The sequence below is a fragment of the Mirounga leonina genome, unplaced genomic scaffold, assembly GCF_011800145.1.
Source record: "Mirounga leonina isolate KUSES-001 unplaced genomic scaffold, KU_Mleo_1.0 Mir_154, whole genome shotgun sequence".
Taxonomy (NCBI): domain Eukaryota; kingdom Metazoa; phylum Chordata; class Mammalia; order Carnivora; family Phocidae; genus Mirounga; species Mirounga leonina.
This window is the reverse complement of record NW_023270389.1, coordinates 60,356,157-60,376,701: the sequence shown is the minus strand read 5'-3', so window position 1 is coordinate 60,376,701 and position 20,545 is coordinate 60,356,157. Positions and strand designations below refer to the sequence as shown.

At 37.4% G+C, this 20,545-nt stretch overlaps 1 protein-coding gene across 1 annotated transcript in view; it reads right to left on the bottom strand.

Annotated features, from left to right (window-relative positions):
• WDR64 (WD repeat domain 64) overlaps positions 1-20,545 on the bottom strand; it is a 151,190-nt gene that overhangs the window by 95,721 nt on the left and 34,924 nt on the right. Inside the window, exons 5-9 of the mRNA XM_035010942.1 lie at positions 18,760-18,863; positions 15,224-15,253; positions 13,883-13,993; positions 11,196-11,410; positions 8,614-8,748 (exon numbers count right to left, since the gene is read on the bottom strand). Of these exons, the coding sequence (XP_034866833.1) occupies positions 8,614-8,748; positions 11,196-11,410; positions 13,883-13,993; positions 15,224-15,253; positions 18,760-18,863 (595 nt within the window). The remainder of the gene's footprint in view (positions 1-8,613; positions 8,749-11,195; positions 11,411-13,882; positions 13,994-15,223; positions 15,254-18,759; positions 18,864-20,545) is intronic.

The window sequence follows — 20,545 nt, the reverse complement described above, 5'->3', positions numbered from 1 at the left end:
TTTCTTTCTTTCTTTCTTTCTTTCTTTCTTTCTTTCTTTCTTTCTTTCTTTCTCTTTCTTTCCTTTCTTTTTCTTTTTCTCTTTCTTTCTTCTTTCTTTCTTTCTTTTCTTTCTTTCTTTCTTTCTTTCTTTTCTTTCTTTCTTTCTTTCTTTCTTTTTCTTTTTCTTTCTTTTTCTTCTCAGAACATTTAAGTTCTACTCTCAGTAAATTTCAGTTATACAATATAGTGTTATTTACTATAGTCACCATGTTATACATTAGATCTTCAGATCTTACTCATTTATAACTGAAAGTTTATACATTTTTCCAACTTTTCCCTATTTCCCCCAACACCCAAGCCCCTGGCATCCACTTCTCTACTCCTAGTTTCTATGAGGTTGACTTTTTTTTTTGTATCCCTCATGTAAGTGATAACATGCAGTATTTGTCTGTGTCTGGCTTATTTCACTTGACATAACCCTTCAGGTTCATTCATGTTGTCACAAATGGCAAGATTTCATTCTTTTTTTATGGCTAAATAATATTGCATTCTACATACATACCAATTTTCTTTATCCATTCATCCATCAATGAACACTTACTTTGTTTCCATATTTTGGCTATTGTAAAAAATAAACTTGGGGGTGCATATATCTTCCTGAATTCGTGTTTTATATTATTCAGATAAATACCCAGAAATGGAATATTGCATCATATGGTAGTTCTATTTTTAATTTTTTGAGGAACTTCTGTACTGTTTTTCATAGCAGCTGCACAAAATTACATTCCCACCAACAATACACCAGGGTTCCCTTTTCTCCACATCGTCACCAACACTTGGTGTTTCTTTCTTTTTTCTTTTTTATTAGTTTCAGAGGTAGAATTTAGTGATTCATCAGTCACATGTAACACCCAGTACTCATTACATCAAGTGCCCTCCTTAATGCCCATCACCCAATTATCCCTTCCACCCACCCACCTCCTCTCCAGCAACCCTCAGTTTCCTTTCTAGTGCAGTGTCTCTTATGGTTTGTCTCCCTTTCAATTTTCATCTTGTTTTATTTTTCCTTCCCTTCCCCTATGTTCACCTGTTCTGTGTCTTAAATTCTACATATGAGTGAAATCATATGGTATTTATCTTTCTCTCACTGACTTATTTTGCTTAGATAATACCCTCTAGTTCCATCTATGTCATTTCAAATGGCAAGATTTCATTCTTTTTGATGGCTGAGTAATATTCCATTGTATATGTATACCACCTCTTCTTTCCCATTTATCTGTCAGTGGACATCTGGGCTCTTTCCACAGTTTGGTTATTGTAGACATTGCTGCTATAAAGTTTGGGGTGCATGTGCCCCTTTGAAGCACTATGTTTGTATCCTTTAGACAAATACCCAGTAGTACAATTACTGGGCTGTAGGGTAGCTCTATTATTAACTTCTTAAGAAACCCCCATACTGTTTTCCAAAGTGGCTACACCAGTTTGCATTCCCATGAACAGTGTAAGAAGGTTCCCCTTTCTCAGCATCCTCGCCAACATTTGTTGTTTCCTGACTTGTTAATTTTAGCCATGCTGACCAGTGTGAGGTGGTATCTCATTGTAGTTTTGATTTGTATTTCCCTGATGCTGAGTGATGTTAAGCATTTTTTCATGTGTCTGTTGGCCATTTGTATGTCTTCTTTGGAGAAATGTCTTATCGTGTCTTCTGCCCATTTCTTGACTGGATTTTTTGTTTAATGGATGCTGAGTTTGATAAGTTCTTTATAGACTTTGGATACTAGCCTTTTAACTAATAAGACGTTTGCAAATATCTTCTCCCATTCCATAGGTTGCCTTTTAGTTTTGTTGACTGTTTACTGTACAGAAGCTTTTTATCTTGATGAAGTCCCAATAGTACATTTTTGCTTTTGTTTCCCTTGTCTTTGGAGACATATGTAGCAAGAAGTTGCTGTGGCCAAGGTCAAAGAGGTTGCTGCCTGTGTTCTCCCCTAGGATTTTGATGGATTCCTGTCTCACATATAGATCTTTTATCCATTTTGAGTTTATTTTTGTGTATGGTGTAAGAAAATGGTCCAGTTTCATTCTTCTGCATGTGACTGTCCAATTTTCCCAACACCATTTATTGAAGAGACTGTCTTTTTTCCATTAGATAAATTCTTACCTACTTTGTTGAAGACCAGCTGACCAAAAAGTTGAGGGTCCATTTCTGGGTTCTCTATTCTTTTCCATTAATCTATGTGTCTGTTTTTGTGCCAGTACCATACTGTCTTGATGATGACAGCTTTGTAATAGAGCTGGAAGTCTGGAATCGTGATGGCTCCAGCTTTGGTTTTCTTTTTCAACATTCCTCTTTGGCTACTTAGGGTCCTTTCTGGTTCCATACAAACTTTAGGATTGTATGTTCCAGCTCCATGAAAAATGTTAATGGTATTTTGATAGAGATTGCATTGAATGTTTGACTTTAGCCATTCCAACAGGTGTGAGGTGATATCTCGTTGTGGTTTTGATTTGCATTTCTCTGATGACTGGTGATGTTGAGCACCTTTTCATGTACCTTTTGGCCATCTGTATGGTTTCTTTGAAAAAAATTTCTCTTCGGATCTTCTGCCCATTTTTCAATTCAAATTTTTTTTTTGCTTTCGAGTGGTATGAGTTACACACACACACACACATACACACATATTTGGATATTAGCCCCTTATCAGATGTATGATTTGCAAATATTTTCTCCCATTCAGTAGGTGGCCTTTCCACTTTGCTGATGGTTTCTTTTGCTACACAGGAGCTTTTTAGTTTGGTGTAGTCTCACTTGTTTACTTTTGCCTTTGTTGTTTTTGTTTTTGGTGTCAGATTCAAAACATCACAGCCAAGATCAATGTCAAGGATCTTCTCACTTATATTTTACACTAGGAGTCTTATAGCTTTAGTTCTTACATTCAAGTCTTTAATTCATTTTGAGTTAATTTTTGTGTATGGTGTGAGATAGGGGTCCAGTTTTATTCTTTTGCATGTGGCTAACCAGTTTTCCCAACACCATTTATTGAAGACACTGTCCTTTCCCTATAGTGTATTCTTGGCTTCTTTGTCATAATTAATTGTTCGTGTATGTGTGAGTTTATTTCTGGGCTTACTATTCTGTTCCATTGATCTATGTGTCTGTTTTTAGACCTATGCCATACCATTTTGATTACCATAGCTTTGCAATACAGTTTGAAATCAGACAGCATAATGCCTCCAGCTTTGTTACTCTTTCTCAAAACCGCTTTGCCTATCTGGGGCTGTTTGTGGTTCTATTCAAATTTTAGAATTGTTTGTTCTATTTCTGTGAAAAAATACCATTGGAATTTTGATAGGGATTGCATTGAACCTGTGCATTGCTTTGGGTAGTATGGACATTGTGACAATATTAATTCCTCCAATCCATAATCATGGAATATCTTTTCATTTCTATGTATCTTCTTCAATTTCTTTCATTAATCTCTTACAGAATTCAGTCGTTAGCCTCCTAGGTGAAATTTATTCATAGCTATTGTATTGTTTTTGATGCAATTGTAAATGAGATTATTTTCTTAATTTCTCTTTCCAATAGTTCATTATTATTGTGTAGAAACACAACTAATTTTTGTATGTTTGTATATATTTTGTATATTTGTATATTTGATTTTGTGTCCTGCAGCTTATTGAATTAATTTATTAGTTTTAACAGCTTTTTGTTGGAGTCTTTAGGACTTTCTATATATAATATCATGTCATCTGGAAATAGTGACAGTTTTACTTCTTTCTCTCCAATTTGAATACCTTTTATTTCTTTTTCTTCTTACTTGCTCTGGCTAGGACTTCAAATACTATGCCAAATAAAAGTGGTAAAAGTGGACATCTTTGTCTTGTTCCTGATCCTAGAGGAACAGCTTTTAGCTTTTAATGAGTGTGGTGTTAGCTATGGGTTTGCCGTATTCCTTGTGGCTTCAATTTGCATTTCTTTAATGACATATGATGTAGAATATCTTATCATGTGCTTATTGCCTTTTGTACACCTTCTTTGGTGAGGTGTCTCTTTAGATCTTTTGACCTGTTTTTAAAATTAGGTTGTTTGTTTTCTTATTGTTGAGTTTTAAGAGTTCTTGGTATATTTTGGATAAGAGTCCTTTATCAGATACACCTTTTGCAAATATTTTCTCCCAGTCTGTGGCTTTTGTTGTTGTTGTTTTCTTGACAATATCTTTGGCAGAGCATAAGTTTTTAATTTTAATGAAGTCCAGCTTATCAACCATTCCTTTCATGGATTATGCCTTTGGTGTTATACCTATAAGGTCATTGCCAAACCCAAGATTATTTAGATTTTATTCTAGAAGTTTTATAGTTTTGTGTTTTATATTTACATCTATGATCCATTTTGAGTTGTGTGTGTGTGAAAAATATAAAATATGTGTCTTGATTTAGAGTTTTTATCATGAACAGATAATTTTATCAAATGCTTTTATGCATCTATTGATGTGATCATGTGATTTTTCTTCTTAACCTGTTGATATGATGGATTACTTTAAATAATTTTCAAATGTTGAACCAGCCTTGCATACCTGGTCATGGTGTATGCTTCTTTTTATATCTTATTAAATTCAACTTACTATTATTTTGTTGAGGATTTTTGCATCTATACTCAAAAGAGACATTGGTCTGTAGTTTTCTTTGTTTGTAGTGCCTTTGTCTGGTTTGGTATTAGGGTGATACTGGCCTCATTGAATGGGTAAGGAAGTTTTCTTCTGCTTCTATCATCTGGAGGAGACTGTAGAGAACTGGTATAATTTCTTCCTTAAGTGTATGGTAGAATTCACCATTAAATCCAACTGGGCCTGATGCTTTCTGTTTTAGAAGGTTATTTATTATTAATTCAAGTTCATTAACAAATATAGGCCTATTCAGATTGTCTATCTTCTTGTGTGAGTTTTGGCAGATTATATCTTTCAGGGAATTGGTCCATTGTATCTAGATTGTCAAATTTGTGGGCATAGGAACACCTGGGTGGCTCAGTTGGTTAAGTGTCTGACTCTTGATCTCAGCTCGGGTCTTGATTTCAGGGTTGTGAGTTCAAGTCCTGTGTTGGGCTCCATGCTGGGCATGGAACCTACTTAAAGAAAAGAAAAAAAAAGTAAGAGGAGAAAATAAATGATATGTTTAAAAAATTTGTGGACATAGAGTTGCTCATAATATTCCTTTATCTTTTTAATGTCTATAGGATCTGTAGTGATGTTACTTTCTTTATTTTTGATAGTAGCAATTTGTGTCTTCTCTTTTTTCCTTAGCCTGGCTAGAGTTTTATCAATTTTATTGATCTTCTCAAAGAAACAGCTTTTGGTTTTATTGATTTTCTCTATTGATTTCCTTTTTTAATTTTATTGATTTCTGTTGTAATTTTTATTATTTTTTCTCTGCTTACTTTAGACAATTTCTATTTTTCTCTAGTTCCCAAACGTGGAAGCTTAGATTATTGATTTTAGATCTTTCTTCTTTTCTTTTTTTTTTAAGATTTTTTTTTTTATTTGAGAGAGAGAGCAAGCTTGCCCAAGTGTTGGGGGGGGTGGTGCAGAGGGAGAGCTGAGCAGGGAGCCCAAGGCAGGGCTTGATCCCAGGATGCTGGGATCATGACCTGAGCCGAAGCAGATGCTTAACCAACTGAGCCACCCAGGAGCCCCAGATCTTTCTTCTTTTTCTATATATGTGGCCAATGCTATAAATTTCCCTATAAGTGCTGTTATATATTCCTTGGTCACATATATACCTATGTATCTCAACACATTGTTGCCATTATTTTGAACACACTGTTATCTGTTAGATCAATTAAGAGTAAGAAAATAAATGTTTTTATTTTGCCTCCACTTATTCCTTCTGTAATGCTCTTCCTTTCTTTATGTGGATCTGAGTTTCCTAGCTACATTATTTTTCTTCTCTCTGAAGAACTTCTTTAATATTTCTTGGAAGGCAGGTCCACTGGCAACAAATTCACTCAATTTTTGTTCATCTGAAGAAGTCTTTATCTATCCTTCAGTTTGAAAGGATAATTTTGCAGAAAAAAAGAATTCTGTTTTGGCATATTTTTTCTCACACCACTTTAAACATTTCACTTTTGTCCTGCTTGCCTGGTTTCTGAGGAGAAGTTGGATATAATTTTTATCTTTCCTCTTCTAAAGGTGAGGTGCTTTTTCCCCCTCTGATTTCTTTCAAGATTTTTTCTTCATCTTTAATTTTCTACAGTTTGAATATGATATGCTTGTATAATTTTTTTTTTATCCTGCATGATGTTCTCTGAGCTTAGTAGATATGTGGTTTGGTATCTGACATTAATTTGGGGAAAATTACCAGTAATTATTTCTTCAAATATTTCTTCTTTTCCTTTTTCTCTTTATTCTCCTGGAATTCCCATTATGCATATAACTCTTGTAGTTGTTCCACAGTTTTTGGATATTCTGTTCCATTTTTTTTTCAGTCTTCTTTCTCCTTTTTTTTTCTTTCCATTTTTGAAGTGTCTATGGACATATTCTGAATTTCTGAGATTCTTTCCACAACTATGTCAGTCTACTTTTGATCCAATCAAAGGCATTCTTTATTTCTTTTTTTATCTCTAGCATTTCTTTTTGATTCTTTATTAAAATTTTTATCTCTCTATTTACATTACCTATCTTTTTTTGCATGGTGTCTATTTTATCCATTAGAGCCCTTACCATATTACTCATAGGTATTTTACCTTTCTGGTCTGCTGATTCCAATATCCCTGCTATATCTGAGTTTAGTTTGATGCTTGTTCTATCTCTTCATACTGTTTTTGCATTTTGGTATGCCTTGTAATTTTTTCTTGATAGTAGAACATAATATATTGTGTAAAAGGAACTGCTGTAACTTGGCCTTTAGTAATGAGGTGGTAAGGTGGGTGGGGTGAAAGGGAAGTGGTCTACAGTCCTTTGATTAGATTTCAGTCTTTTAGTGAGGCTGTGCCCCTGAACTGTGAACTTCACAAGTGTTCTGCAGCCTTCCTTCCCCTTAGGTGGGTCAGGATGGCTAGAGTGGGCTGGATTTGGGTATTTCCCTTCTCTTATGTGGAAAGCTTGAGTAATCTAGAGTTGGATATTTCCTTTCTCCCAGGGCATTTAGTCTGTTTTAAAACCCCAATAGTTTAGGCTCTGGTAAGATAGTTTTGCTTGAGGACAGACTTTTCTAAGAACAGAATATTTTGGTATGTTTGAATGTGGTGCATTTTCCTATTCCCCTGTCAGAAGCAGGAGAGGATTTTCCAATATTCACCATGAGAAACTGGTTGAGCTCCTGGAAGTAAAATTCACAAAAGTATGGGGACCTCTCTAACTGGGTCCCTGGAGCTTTTAACTCTCAGACTTTTTTATGTTGAGCCCCCAGCGGTTTGTCAATCACAGTTTAGGCTTTCCTATCACACTATTTTGGTTTCCCAGAGGTATCTCCTTGTGGATTTTTGCTCTGGTAAGTTGTGATTCTTAGTATATGCCTGTCTGTCTCTCCAAATTTGAGGGCAGCAGTTTGATCTGTGACTTTGCTTCTTTGATGAATATAAGAAGAGTTGTTGATTTTTTAGTTTGTTTAGTCTTTTTCACCTGTTGTTAGGGCTGAGTGATGACTTCCAAACTCCACATGCTAGACTGGAAACTAGAAGTCTCTATGCATTTTTAACATAATTTTGCTGAGGTATAACTTATACAACATAAAATTAACTCATTTGCAAGTGTACAATTCAATTATTTTTAGTAAATTTATACAGCTGTATAATAATCACCACAATAAGTTTTGGAGCATTTTCAATACTCCAAAAAGTTCCCTTGTGCTCACCTCAGATCCCTGCTCTCACCACCACCTCTTGGCTGGCATCCACTGATCTACTGTCTATCTCTATAAATTTGCCTTTTCTTGACATTTAATTAAATGGGATCATTCAATGTACAGTCTTTTGTGTCTGGCTTTTGTCACTTAACATAATGTTTTGAGGTCTATCCATGTTATAGCATATAACAATGCATTTTTAAAACTGAAAATTAAAATATAGCATCTGTTTTATAGTTACCATATATTAATATAATTATTAACACATAAGTACTATATAGTTATGGTTATATTATGTAATTACTACATATTAATACTTATTAATATTTAACCAGATAAAAAATAAGACTACATATTCTTCAAATTAATTTCATGTGTATAAGAAAGCCATTTCATGTATTTATTACACATGGAACATGATGTTTGTGCTATAGACATTCACAGGCTAGCCAACTGACCTGTAAGAATGATTTTCAAAGTATAGAGTTTTACCCGCAGAACTATATTTGGAAAATATAGTTGTAGATACACCTGCATTGATTTATTCCAATAGATTGTGACAATAAACAACAGATGTGCAATATTACTGCTAGGAGGACGCATTATATTCAGATTTGTGTGACTAACTTCAATTTCCTCCTAAAAATCTAATTCATCTTGTCAAATAAATGGAATCATTAACATCTGAAATTTCTAAAAACTAGTTTGAAATTTCCAAGGCTGTCATGGGCTTATTAGTTGTAAAAAGTCTGAAAGTCACAGAATGTTCATGTATACAAACTATTGTACTTACAAATTATCCTCAAGTCTCTTCAAGGATTCCAAAACCAATGAATGAACACTGTCTAAGGAGCAGGATCCAAAGCAACTTAGGGCTGTAATATATCTAATTTTCATAACCCAGTCATTATGCAGCTTCCTTTTAACACTGGAAATTAAAAGAAAAAAGGGAGGGGTTATGTTAGATACACACAAGCTTGCATGTGTAATACCATCTTATGCATTATACCACTTTTAACTGTTTAACTATTTATCATCTAGCATATTTAAAATGTAAAAATAAAAATTTATTTATCAAATCAAATATTGAGTTGTAGATTCAGAATTAAAGGAATAATCTAGAAGAATCCCTGTCTAATTGGAGCACTATTATCCTTACTTTACTGAAAAATTCTGGTCATCCAAAAGGACTGTGTTTCGTATTGTTTTAGATGAGTCAATTCATTTCCATATTTTCCATGAATACTTTCAGAACTAGAAACCTGGGAAATTTGTAGTCCCAGGTCACTGGTGAAGTCGAGGCTGGGACAATTGTTGTATTTCTCACCAAAGGCTTGCTCATCAGTTCACAGGACATTTCAGTGAGAGGCTTAGCATTAGGGGCCAAAACTTTTATGGTAAAATTCTTGTCTTAACCTGGAAGAAGCTATCTTCATGTTATCATATTTACTCATATTTTATAGTTATTTGTTTCTTCATTCACAAAGACTTATTGAGCACATATTGTATCCCAGGTAAAAGGACATAGGATGACTAAGGTAAAATTCTTGTTCCCAAGTTCCTTAGATCCTAGTTAAGGAATAGAGATGTTTATAACCCAAAGCAGGAATGTTCGACAATATGGGATTAAACAGAGTAGAGAGATTTCTTTTTCTATGTCAGACTGTGTTTAATTTTGGACTCTGGGTGCTGGCTATTTCTTTAATTTGTACAACATTTTGCATACCAGTATTTCCTACCCACACCCATTTAATATGAAGGAATTATGTGAATATCAACTGCAGGAAAACATTAATGATGGCTCCAGACTTTAATTACCCCTTTGGCCTTAATACTTTTCATTCTGTTAGTTTTGAGAATCTGTTGGTGTAAGAACATACCTCAATACTCAGCGCATCCATAGACTTTAGTCTTGAACAATTTAAATCATGTACATGATGATCATCTACATGATTAAATCATCCGCATGTAAATAATGACCCAAAAGAACCAATGCAAATTAACATTCATTTAACTGTACCCAAATTCCTCAAATTCCTAATATCCCCAATCTCATTTCAAACATATCCAGCTAATGGAAACAGGGATGGAAAAGAGGCCATAGAATTTTCTGACGGGTGACATAAATCTCAGAAAGAAAATTCATGTCTCAGCTTCTATTCCAAGAGCCTATCGTAACTGGAATGAAGTGCTTGATAGTGTATGCTAGATATGTAGAAAAATTAAATTTTTTTTACTTAATATTATATCATGAACATTTTTCATGTTATTAAGTGTATTTCAAAAACATTATTAAATGGGAGTACATGGCATTCCCTAATACAGTTATACTATGATTTACTGAATGCCCTTGGTACTTTAAAGCTTTTTTTTTTTTAATTTTTTGACAGAGAGAGAGAGAGCACAAGCAGGGGGAGCGGCAGGCAGAGGGAGAAGCAGGCTCCCCACTGAGCAGAGAGCCCGATGCGGGACTCGATTCCAGGACCCTGGGATCATGACCTGAGCTGAAGGCAGATGCTTAACCGACTGGACACCCAGATGTCCCCTCCTTGGTACTTTAAATATCTAACAAAAAAAAGTTGTCTGACAAAAAATATATTTTATATATAAATGTATTATGTTTATATGGACATATTTATAAAATATGTAAACATATTTGTAGAAACTACCTGAATTATTTATTTAAATGATTAATCATTTAAATTAATCATTCCTCCAATGTTGGACACTAGAGACTTTACTATGAGAAATAATGCTGTGATAACCATACTTCTATTTTTAAGCACATGGGGACCCTGGGTCCCAATGTAGAAAGGTTTATTAAGACACTCGATGCATCTCCCAGACCGCTCTCCTGAAAGGGATGGAACTCATACTTCCACCACTGATAGTTTGTGAGAATGCCCATTTACAGAATCTACCCCATTTTCTTTCTTTTTTTTTTTTTGTTAAAGATTTTATTTATTTATTTATTTGACAGAGAGAGACACAGCGAGAGAGGGAACGCAAGCAGGGGGAGTGGGAGAGGGAGAAGCAGGCTTCCCACTGAGCAGAGAGCCCGATGTGGGGCTCGATCCCAGGAACCAAGGATCATGACCTGAGCCGAAGGCAGATGCTTAATGACTGAGCCACCCAGGCGCCCCAAATCTACCCCATTTTCAATCCCTTCCAATGTTAGAAATGTGAAATTGTATCTGATTTTAAGTTGTACTTCTTTGATTAAGAGGATATATTTAATACAAAATTTGTTTCTCTGCTAATAAAAGTAATATATAATTACTATAAAAACTTCAAAGACAGTACAATTATAAAGACATGCCCATGCCATACACTGTCTATATTAGAAAAATGGAACTGCCCATGTAATACCCTTACCTTTTAAAGTTCTTTGAGTCTAAGACTTGGCTTTGTAGTGCTTTTTTGGATTTTGCCTGCTTTAGTCCAAAGTCATCACTATTTATGGTGAATTTGTTCACAAAACCACCATCATCCCCCAAAAGGATGTCATCTCTGCAGAGCTGGTCGGGCAGAGACACTACACACACACAAAGGAGGCAGTGATCCATAGGCTTTATGACAAAATAGTTTTCCTAGAAACAGAAGAATGCTTTTAATAAGTTATTACATTGCTCTAAATATCCAATGTTAAATATTATCCTACTATTTGATAAAAGTTTTATTTTATGATATTTTTAATTTTAGATATTCCCACCGTGTTAAAGAAACTTGAAAAAAAAAAGTTAACCAAGTAAAAGTTAATGTCACTGTGAGCCCAATATTGTGTTTTGGGGTGCTTTGTGGGGAAAAAGGTGAGGAACTCTGGTTCAATACATTAATGAGATTTTCTGTTTGGTTGCTATGAATGTCCCTCTCTTGGATTTGTAAGGCAATATTAATGGGAAGGATAAAAAGGTTCAGGCATTATAAGACCATTGACATAAAACTGTATGGGAAAGGGAAAATCAAGTATTAACACCCCAATTATGTCACAAGAAGTTATCAGGAAAAACATATCCTAACATCCAAGTTTATCCAGAAATATTCAGCAAGCATTTGTCAAGGTGACCCTGGGCTATTGGGCTGGATTCACTAAGCTATATAGCCAGGGCTCTTCCAGAATTGAGTCTCTACCTAAGATAGAAGAAAAAGATATTTAAAAATTATTTTGTTTTGTTTCCTCTAGAACGAGTGAGATTTGAACATATGTAGAGCTTCATTCAGTCATTCAACAAATAATTACTGAGCACCTACGATGTGCCAAGAACTATTCTAGGCATGGGCCATACGGTGATGAACAAGACAAATTTCTGACTTTGTGGAACTACCATTCTAGTGCAGGAATACAAGTAAAAAAAAAAGCAGATCATTTCAGATCATGGGAAGTGCACTGAGGAAATAAGCAAGGTGCTATGATAAAGAATGACCAGAGAAGCCACTGTAGGTCCCATGGTCTGGGAAGGTGACCTTTGATTTGGCACAGGAACTGGTCCAGAGAAAGATTCAGAGGCGGTTGAAAGGAGGAGCCCAGAAAGAGAGATGAATGTCAAAAAGATAGAAAGGGAAGAGCCTTGTCCTGCACGAGGCAGGGGGGAATGGGAGTGACAGATGCAAGGATATTTTGCCTCCAGAGAGAGAAAGGAAGAAAGGAAGTAGGGTGTCCTCAATGAAGCTGTAGGTGGCAGAGCTGGAATTTGGAAGAGGACAAGCCTCATAGACTCAAATTTCTCAGGAAAATAGGGGCAAGTCCATCTTGGCTGAGAGGGAGAGAGCCTGAGGACACTAATGGCCTTTTGGAATATTGCCAGGGATGGGAAAGCAACTTGGCAAGGACAAGAAAGAAGTTGACAGAAGCCAGTGAATCCTCAGAGGAGTCTGAGGACCCTGAATTTGTAGTGATGCTGAAGAGCGGTGGCTTCATGTTTTCTCCAGGAGGGCTGAGCCCCCGTGAAGGCGCAGAGACAGGCTGTCACATCTCAACAGGACTAGAGTTTCAAAGGATTTAAGAGAATGGAAAGTGGGGATGGCTTCAGCCCAGATGATCTCTGCCCAGGCAGTGCAGGCAGGAAAGCAAAAAGAGGAGAGGAAGGGGACTGGGAGTGGACAAGGATGCTCTCAAGGAACTGGAGGCTTCTATGGGGCTGAAAATGCAAGACTGAAAACTGGAGAGAGCTGGACAGAGAAGAGGTTGCAATCAAACTGCAGACCATAAGACAATACACATCACATAATAAAGGACATGAGGCAACAATCCGCATTCTTTAAAGTCATCCTGGCATCACTGGCTGGTTATAGCAATGGACACAGGAATGAGAAGTTTGGGTTTTCACTGAGCCTAGGGACAAGTAGGGCACAGAGGAAGTTTAATTATTTCTGAATCCTCCTCATCCTTCAGAGTCAGCCCACTTCCTGAGGGCATTTTTTTTTTACAATCTTGCCTCTCCCTGAACTCCTATTGCCCTTGTTTTTTTTGTTTTTTGGTTTTTTACTGTAAAATTTGCTGTACTATTATATTATATATTATGTTTTTTCATGAGATCTTTCAAGACTGAGTTTTCTTTGAGTGCAGGGAACACGTTCATTACTTCTGTATGTCTGTAAATACTCGATAAATATTGTAAATTACGTAAGTGGTAACATCTCAGCCACTGAAGGAATAACATTGGCATCTGCCCCATTAGATATTTTGCTAGAATTAGTCATTTGATTTTTAGTAATTTTCTTACCAAATGAAGCTGAACTGAAGAGAAAGGCTTTGAACTTGATAACATGAGCATAATCAAAAAGCTAATATGAGGATTAAGAGAAGGGTATGAAAGAAGGAAAGAATTATCTTCTTTCTCTCTCAAAAACAAAACAAGTATCACCAAATTAAATATGCACCAAATGGAAAGAATCTTCCTTTTTAATTAGCCTCACAGAAAATTAATGATGAACTCTATTAGTTAAACCCCCTCATTTTATATATGAGGAACTGACATTCAGTAGAGGAAGTGGATTGCTCACATCCTACCAGGATGGAAAAGACAACCTTAGTACTTGGAGCATTTTTGTTGGCACAGTACCTGGCCACTGCCTTGAGCTTTATAATCCCAGACAATGATGGTCCTTTCTGTAGTGGCAACGATTCTTTTCAGCTGTGAGAGGTAATCACATCCTGTGATCCAGGAGGTGTCCTGAGGGAAAAATACAGAATTGGGAGAGGGGGGCTAATATGTTTTGGTCAGTCCCATGGCGATGGTTACTAAAGAGTAGGTTAGTTACATGAAAAGCCCCACTTTGTCCCCCTCCTTGCAGGGGAGCCTTGCAATGTCTCTTCTTTGATGTCTGGAGGAGACGCTCTCATCTTTCGCACCTTGACCCTAACCTTGAGTTTCTCAGCACCACTGGCTGGAGAATGATGAGCTCATGCCTGTTGCAGCTCCCTGGAGGCACAGAGTCACCAGCAGAGTAGGCGTCTTTGTGCACTCCTCACTTTCCTGAGAACCCCTCTTCCCGGGGAAGTGGGGAGGCTGGATTAAGCCAGTTCTCTGGCCCTGTCCCCATGCATAAAATTTTTAGCTAGAAAAGACCTTAGTGATCATCTGGTCAATAACCAAGTTGAGCCCGATGAGTTTGTCTTGCGTTGCCTAACGTCACCAAGTTGGCATGGGCGGGATCTGTCATGTCAATGACACACGACGAAGCAAGAACAACAGTTCCCATTTAGGAGTGCCTACCATGTCAGACACTCCCGTTGCATGCATTTCAGACCTACATTAGGAATTCTAACATTTGTTTCAGCCTTAGAAGCAAAGGCTCAGAGGCTCAGAGAGAAGGCAGGCTCGTCTGCCAGTGGCCTGGTGCCCTCCTGTGCAGTTCAGGGCATTCAGTGCATGTCAGCAGGGTGAGAAGGCAAGCATGTCCCCATCTCTCACAAAGCCATCGTGGGACTCTGAAAGCAACTCATCATAGCTTTGCAGCTGCTGCAACTTCACGTCTCCAATTAGCAATATGGATTCAATAAAATCGGACTCAAAAATTTTATGCAAATTTCAAGTATAGAATACAACGTTTTCAAATTATTTCTCTTGGCCCTTTCCTTGTTGTTCTCACAACTTGGATTGTGTCCGTTTTTTTCGTTCCTCAATAGGGGGCGCTCAGGAAACCTTTGGTGAGACTTAAATGGAAGCTTCCAGGGAGTAATGTCTCCAGGTGCGTCTCTGAAATAAATTTAACTTCAGCAAGCAAGGTGAGGGTCGTCCGCTGTTGCTCAAGGTTTAGTTTTGATGCTAGTCAGTAGACTTATAATATGAAAACATTCTTAGAGCCTATTGGACACTGCATTGAGACTGTGATTAGTTATGGAGCAACCATCACCACAGTCCCAAATCGGACTTCATTAGGAGTTTACAAAATGTACTTACCGTGACACTGGTGCTGGTCTGGACTCTCATCTATAAACAAAGGAGGAGAATAATGAAAGCTAGTTGGCACTATAATTAAAATTGAGAATGTTGGCTCTAAAAGAGCACATTATCTCCACAGTTTAATCTCACTCGTCATTTCTTTTTCTTTCTTTTTTTTTTTTTTTAAGATTTTATTTATTTATTTGGGGCGCCTGGGTGGCTCAGTCGTTAAGCATCTGCCTTCGGCTCAGGTCATGATCTCAGGGTCCTGGGATGGAGCCCCGCATCGGGCTCCTTGCTCAGTGGGGAGTCTGCTTCTCCCTCTCCCACTCCCCCTGCTTGTGTTCCGGCTCTCGATTTTTATTTATTTATTTGACAGAGAGGGCGAGAGACAGCAAGAGAGGGAACCCAAGCAGGGGGAGTGGGAGAGGGAGAAGGAGGCTTCCCGCTGAGCAGGGAGCCGGATGCGGGGCTTGATCCCCATGCGGGGCTTAATCCCGATGTGGGGCGTGATCCCAGGATGCTGGGATCATGACCTGAGCAGAAGGCAGATGCTTAACGACTGAGCCACCCAGGCGTCCCGCACCCCTCATTTCTACCTTCCGTGAGTTTCTTCCGTTTCTCATTTCCTTCAAAAACCTGGCTCTGTGTTCACCGCTCACTTTGGACATGGTTGGTTGATGCTTCTGTGGCTTGTCTTTAAACCTGATGACTGTGCTCTTAGAGTTTTACACTGTATGAATGATTTTTCCCTGTTTGCAAACTGCTTCCCCTTCTTTAGTTATTCAGAGCAACATAGGATATCAAAAATTGGGAATGCAAAATAATACTAACAACAATGGCAAGAGTAGGCCAAGATGCTAACTAGGTCAATATGAATACAGCTTGATGTGGGGGGAAGAATACTATTTCATTTGAAAGTTATCTCTCAGGTGCCTAAGATAGGTAAGGACACTCTATCCAGTGGGCTTCCTCTTTTACTGGATAAGTATTTATTGCATGAATCTCATGCCAGGGTAGTGTGCTGGTTGAGAATCATAGATTTATTCCATGCAGAGCTGTAATGTACTTGAGCAGCCTCTTCTCCCCTTAGGGCATGCTAATTGCTGCCAAGGTCAAGGTTAGTATTTGAAGTCTATTAATGACCTAGTTTCTTTTGCATGGTCATGTGGTCTTGGGAAAAGTACAGAAAATGGCTGCCCAGAAGGAATAGATTATGTGAAAAGAGGGAAAAGTAAATTAGATCACTGAAACTGTTCATCATTGTTATCTCAGACTGTCTTTCATCTGAAGAGTTCAAAGAGGCTTTTCCAACCAGGGACTTTTTTCTGATAGGAAAAATTAAGTGCCCTCAGGAAATTGGTGAGCAGAAAATAGAACTCCTGTGGTTTTCCTCTCCTATTTCTCTACTTCCATCCTTAGTGGAAAGCACATGTTTAAATTTCTTTTATCATCTTTAAAAGTTATATAATCCTTATGGATATCTTCTAAATTTTGAAAATCTAGCCTTTTTTGCAAGAACTTTTATTAATGACATTTACAGTCTCTGTCACCAAGCCCTCTCGAGAACACTGAAAATCTTTAACTGTGTTTATTCTACTTTACAGGAAACCTAAATTATGGATTAACCTATTATAAGATATTTTGTTATTAATGACTACCTTTTAATAAATTTTTCCTGTGACCTACCTTACCTATTATTTTTTCACAGAATGGGTCATCCTATTTGTAAGACATGCAACATTCAAAATACTATTTATTCCTGGTGTATCAAATCTTCAAGTAATTTTTAAGCAATTTTTTCTCTCCAATTGCATGGTTTTTGTAAGAAACAGATGTGTTAGTGTGTTTGTGAGTATACATGTGTGCACCTCTAAACACGTGTGAATGAGTGTGTGTGAGCGTGAGAGAGATGTCTGTGGAAAAGTGAAAATGCCACCTCACTTATGTCACATGATCCCAAACTATTTCATTATGAAGATCATTATTTTTCTTCTCATGTTCTTTCCATTCCATCCTAGTTCTATTTTTGAGGAAATAAAGGTAAGAAAATGAGAAGGGAAATGAGGCACCAAGGAGAAAAGAGAACGAGGAACGTTTTCATGTTTATATGAGGCAATCCAGTTTTGTTTTCGCACCATTTGTCCATAATTGCAACTACCAACATTTCCTGAGCGCTTACAGTGATGCTAACTCAGCACTTTGTGCGTATTAATTCAAACAGCCTCAGTTCTGAATGAGAAGAGAAGCCGGGACATGGAGATGAATGGGTAACACGCACAGGTGGCAAGTGTCCGAGCTGGGCAGGGATGCCAGACTCCACATCCACACCAGCAACCTTCCACCGCCCCTCCCCGGGGCCCAGGCAGCCTGCTCCTCTGACGGAATCCCGCTGTTCTGATCCCTGAAGGGCTAAACATTACTGTTGGAAATTTTAATCATGTAATGATTATCTTAAATATAGTTTACTTGTATAAAGCTTGTCTCTTGGAAATGAACTAATAATTGGAATTATTTGCTTTGATATTGTCTCTTGGAAATGAACTAATAATTGGAATTATTTGCTTTGATATTTACTTTTTGATATTCACTTTTATTTTCATAATGAAATACTGTGTGGTATATCATTATACATTCCAATAAAATCTCTCATAGTTTGAAGTGGAAGCCCAAAACTTATAAATTTAGAACTATGAGACAATAATAGTAATGCCCTACATAGACATGGGGATTGATCATTCCTGTAGGGCTTCTATGTTCCTTGTGTCATTTACATTCATTACAACCCTCTGAGGGAAAGAGGACCAGTTCTGGTGTCCTCATTTCATAAATGTGAAAAGAGGCATGAAAACATGTAAGTTGGCTTATTAAGTTTCCTATTTAACAGCATAGCTAGTAAAATAGAGGAGCCAGAATGTGAGCCCCTTTTAACTCCAAGTCCAAGGTTCTTGTTGGGACCTTCTATACTTGTTAGGATTATGACAAAATCGCTTGGCTTGTGAGTTTTTCTGATTTTTATCTCAGAAGTTATCCAAGATCACCCTTTAATTATGCTGATGCCACATGGTTCAGTGAGACTCCCTGAGGAATGCCTGGGTGGCTCAGTTGGTTAAGCTTCTGACTCTTGTTTTCAGCTCAGGTCTTGATGTCAGGGTCATAGGATTGAGCCCTGCATTGGGCTCCGTGTTCAGCGTGGAGTCTGCTTGAGATTTTTTCTCCCTTTCCCTCTGCCCCTCCCGCTTGTGCTCTGTCTCCCTCTAAAACAAATAAATAAATCTTAAAAAAAAAAAAAAAGATTCCCTGAGGAACACTGCCAAATGCAGTTACCAAAATCTCAAAAATTGCTCCAGGGCTCAGCAATCCTCTCATTTTAGCAACATCTGGCTTTATTTTTTGGAATAACTCTGAAATATGTTTATGTTTTCTGTTGCACCTGATAAATATGCATAATGCATAGACAGAAGAAGGAAGGAAGGAAAGAACAAATGAACAAATGAACGAATGAAAGGAGGAAGGGAGGAGGGAAGAGGGGGGAATCAAAGCTGTCAAATTACCTGGCTATTAAAGACTGTTATTAATCCTTTCTGAGAAGCTGTTATTAGTAAATCCAACTGAGGGATCTTGACAATGCATTTAATCACATCCCGTCTTCTACTACCTGTCAACAACATAATATTCAATTCTCAGCAGTAAAGATCCTAAAACTCATTTGTTAGGTTTGTTTTTAAAAAGAAAAGAGTAAGCAAACAACTTTTTTACTTTTTTGCTTAAAAAGTAGAGTAGAATAAAACCATAAAAACCAGCAACTGTTGCTTTTTTTAGCAATGATTTTTTTATTTAAATTCAATTAGCCAACATACAGTAAATTATTAGTTTCAGATGTAGAGTTCAATAATTCATCAGTTGCCTATAACACCCAGTACTTATTACATCACGTGCCCTCCTTCACGCCCATCACCCAGTTACCCCATCCCCCACCAGCAACCCTCTGTTTCCTAGAGTTGGGTCTCTCATGGTTTGTCACCCTCTCTGATTTCTTTCCACTCCATTTTCCCTCCCTTCCCCTATGATCCTCTGTGCTATTCCTTATATTCCACATATGAGTGAAATCATATGATAATTGTCTCTCTCATCATAATACCCTCCAGTTCCATCCATGTCAATGTAAATGGTAAGTATTCATTATTTCTGATGGCTGATTAATAGTCCATTGTATATATGAACCACATCTTTATCGATTCATCTATTGATGGACATCTTATTGCTTTTTAATTATCCCCAGAGATACTAATCTGAATCTATGACACTTTCCAATTCAATGTGGTGCATGAATTCCTAGAGAAAATATATATACACCCATCCTCCTGCCACATATTTTGCAGAGAACATGTTTTCCAAACATCTTTTGGAATCATTCTATTCTGAGATTTCCACATCTCTCAGGAATTCTTTCTTTGAGCTGTCACCATCATGATTTACACAGAATAAAAACCTAATATGATCTCAGGCTTTCGGGCATAAAAGAATAAAACCACCTTAATATTGTTATTAAGGGTTTGTTTTTGCTTTTTCTTTGTGTGTTTTGAAAAAAACCACTGGACACCTTCATGTTTTTTTGCCTATGTACTGAATTGATAAAACTACATATATGGGACCTCTTTCCAGCCTGATTAGTTTTTATAATTGTAAACTCCTAGGAAAAGCAAGTGGATGGATCTCATACTCCAGTGTTATCAGCCTAATCCATGCATTCTCAAGAGACAAAATATGGTCCTCAAGGGGGTGCAGATTGGTTCATGGGGAGATGTAAATGAGTCTTGCTCCTTTTGTGTATAAATCACAGATACACAAACTTACATAAACAGATACATATTATATCTGACATATTAAAATGTCATGAAGTGGGGGGGTACGGGGAGGTGCAATCAGGTAAAAAATGTCTATAAGACTCCTTAGGGATCTCTATAATGAAAAAAATATGAAAATAATATAATGAAAAGCTAATGAAAGGAAGGTTAAGAACACTGTCCTGTTCCAAGCTACCACCATTCTCTCTGCTTACACTCTCCCCACCCTGGGCTATTTTCAACATGGAAGCCATAATGAACATTCCAAGTGTAGCTCAGACCATGCCTCCCTTCTGTGCAGGTTTCTTGCCCTCTTCGTTCCCCCCCACCCCCCGGCCCACACACCTAATCCCACACTTGCCCTCTCTTCCTGGGCTTTCCTCTGCAACCCTGCCAGGTCTCTCAGCCCCTGCTCAGGGTGGTCTCCCCACTGCTCTCTTCAAATTCCAACACCATGCTCCCATCTCCAAACCAACTTCTCCCCACATTCCTG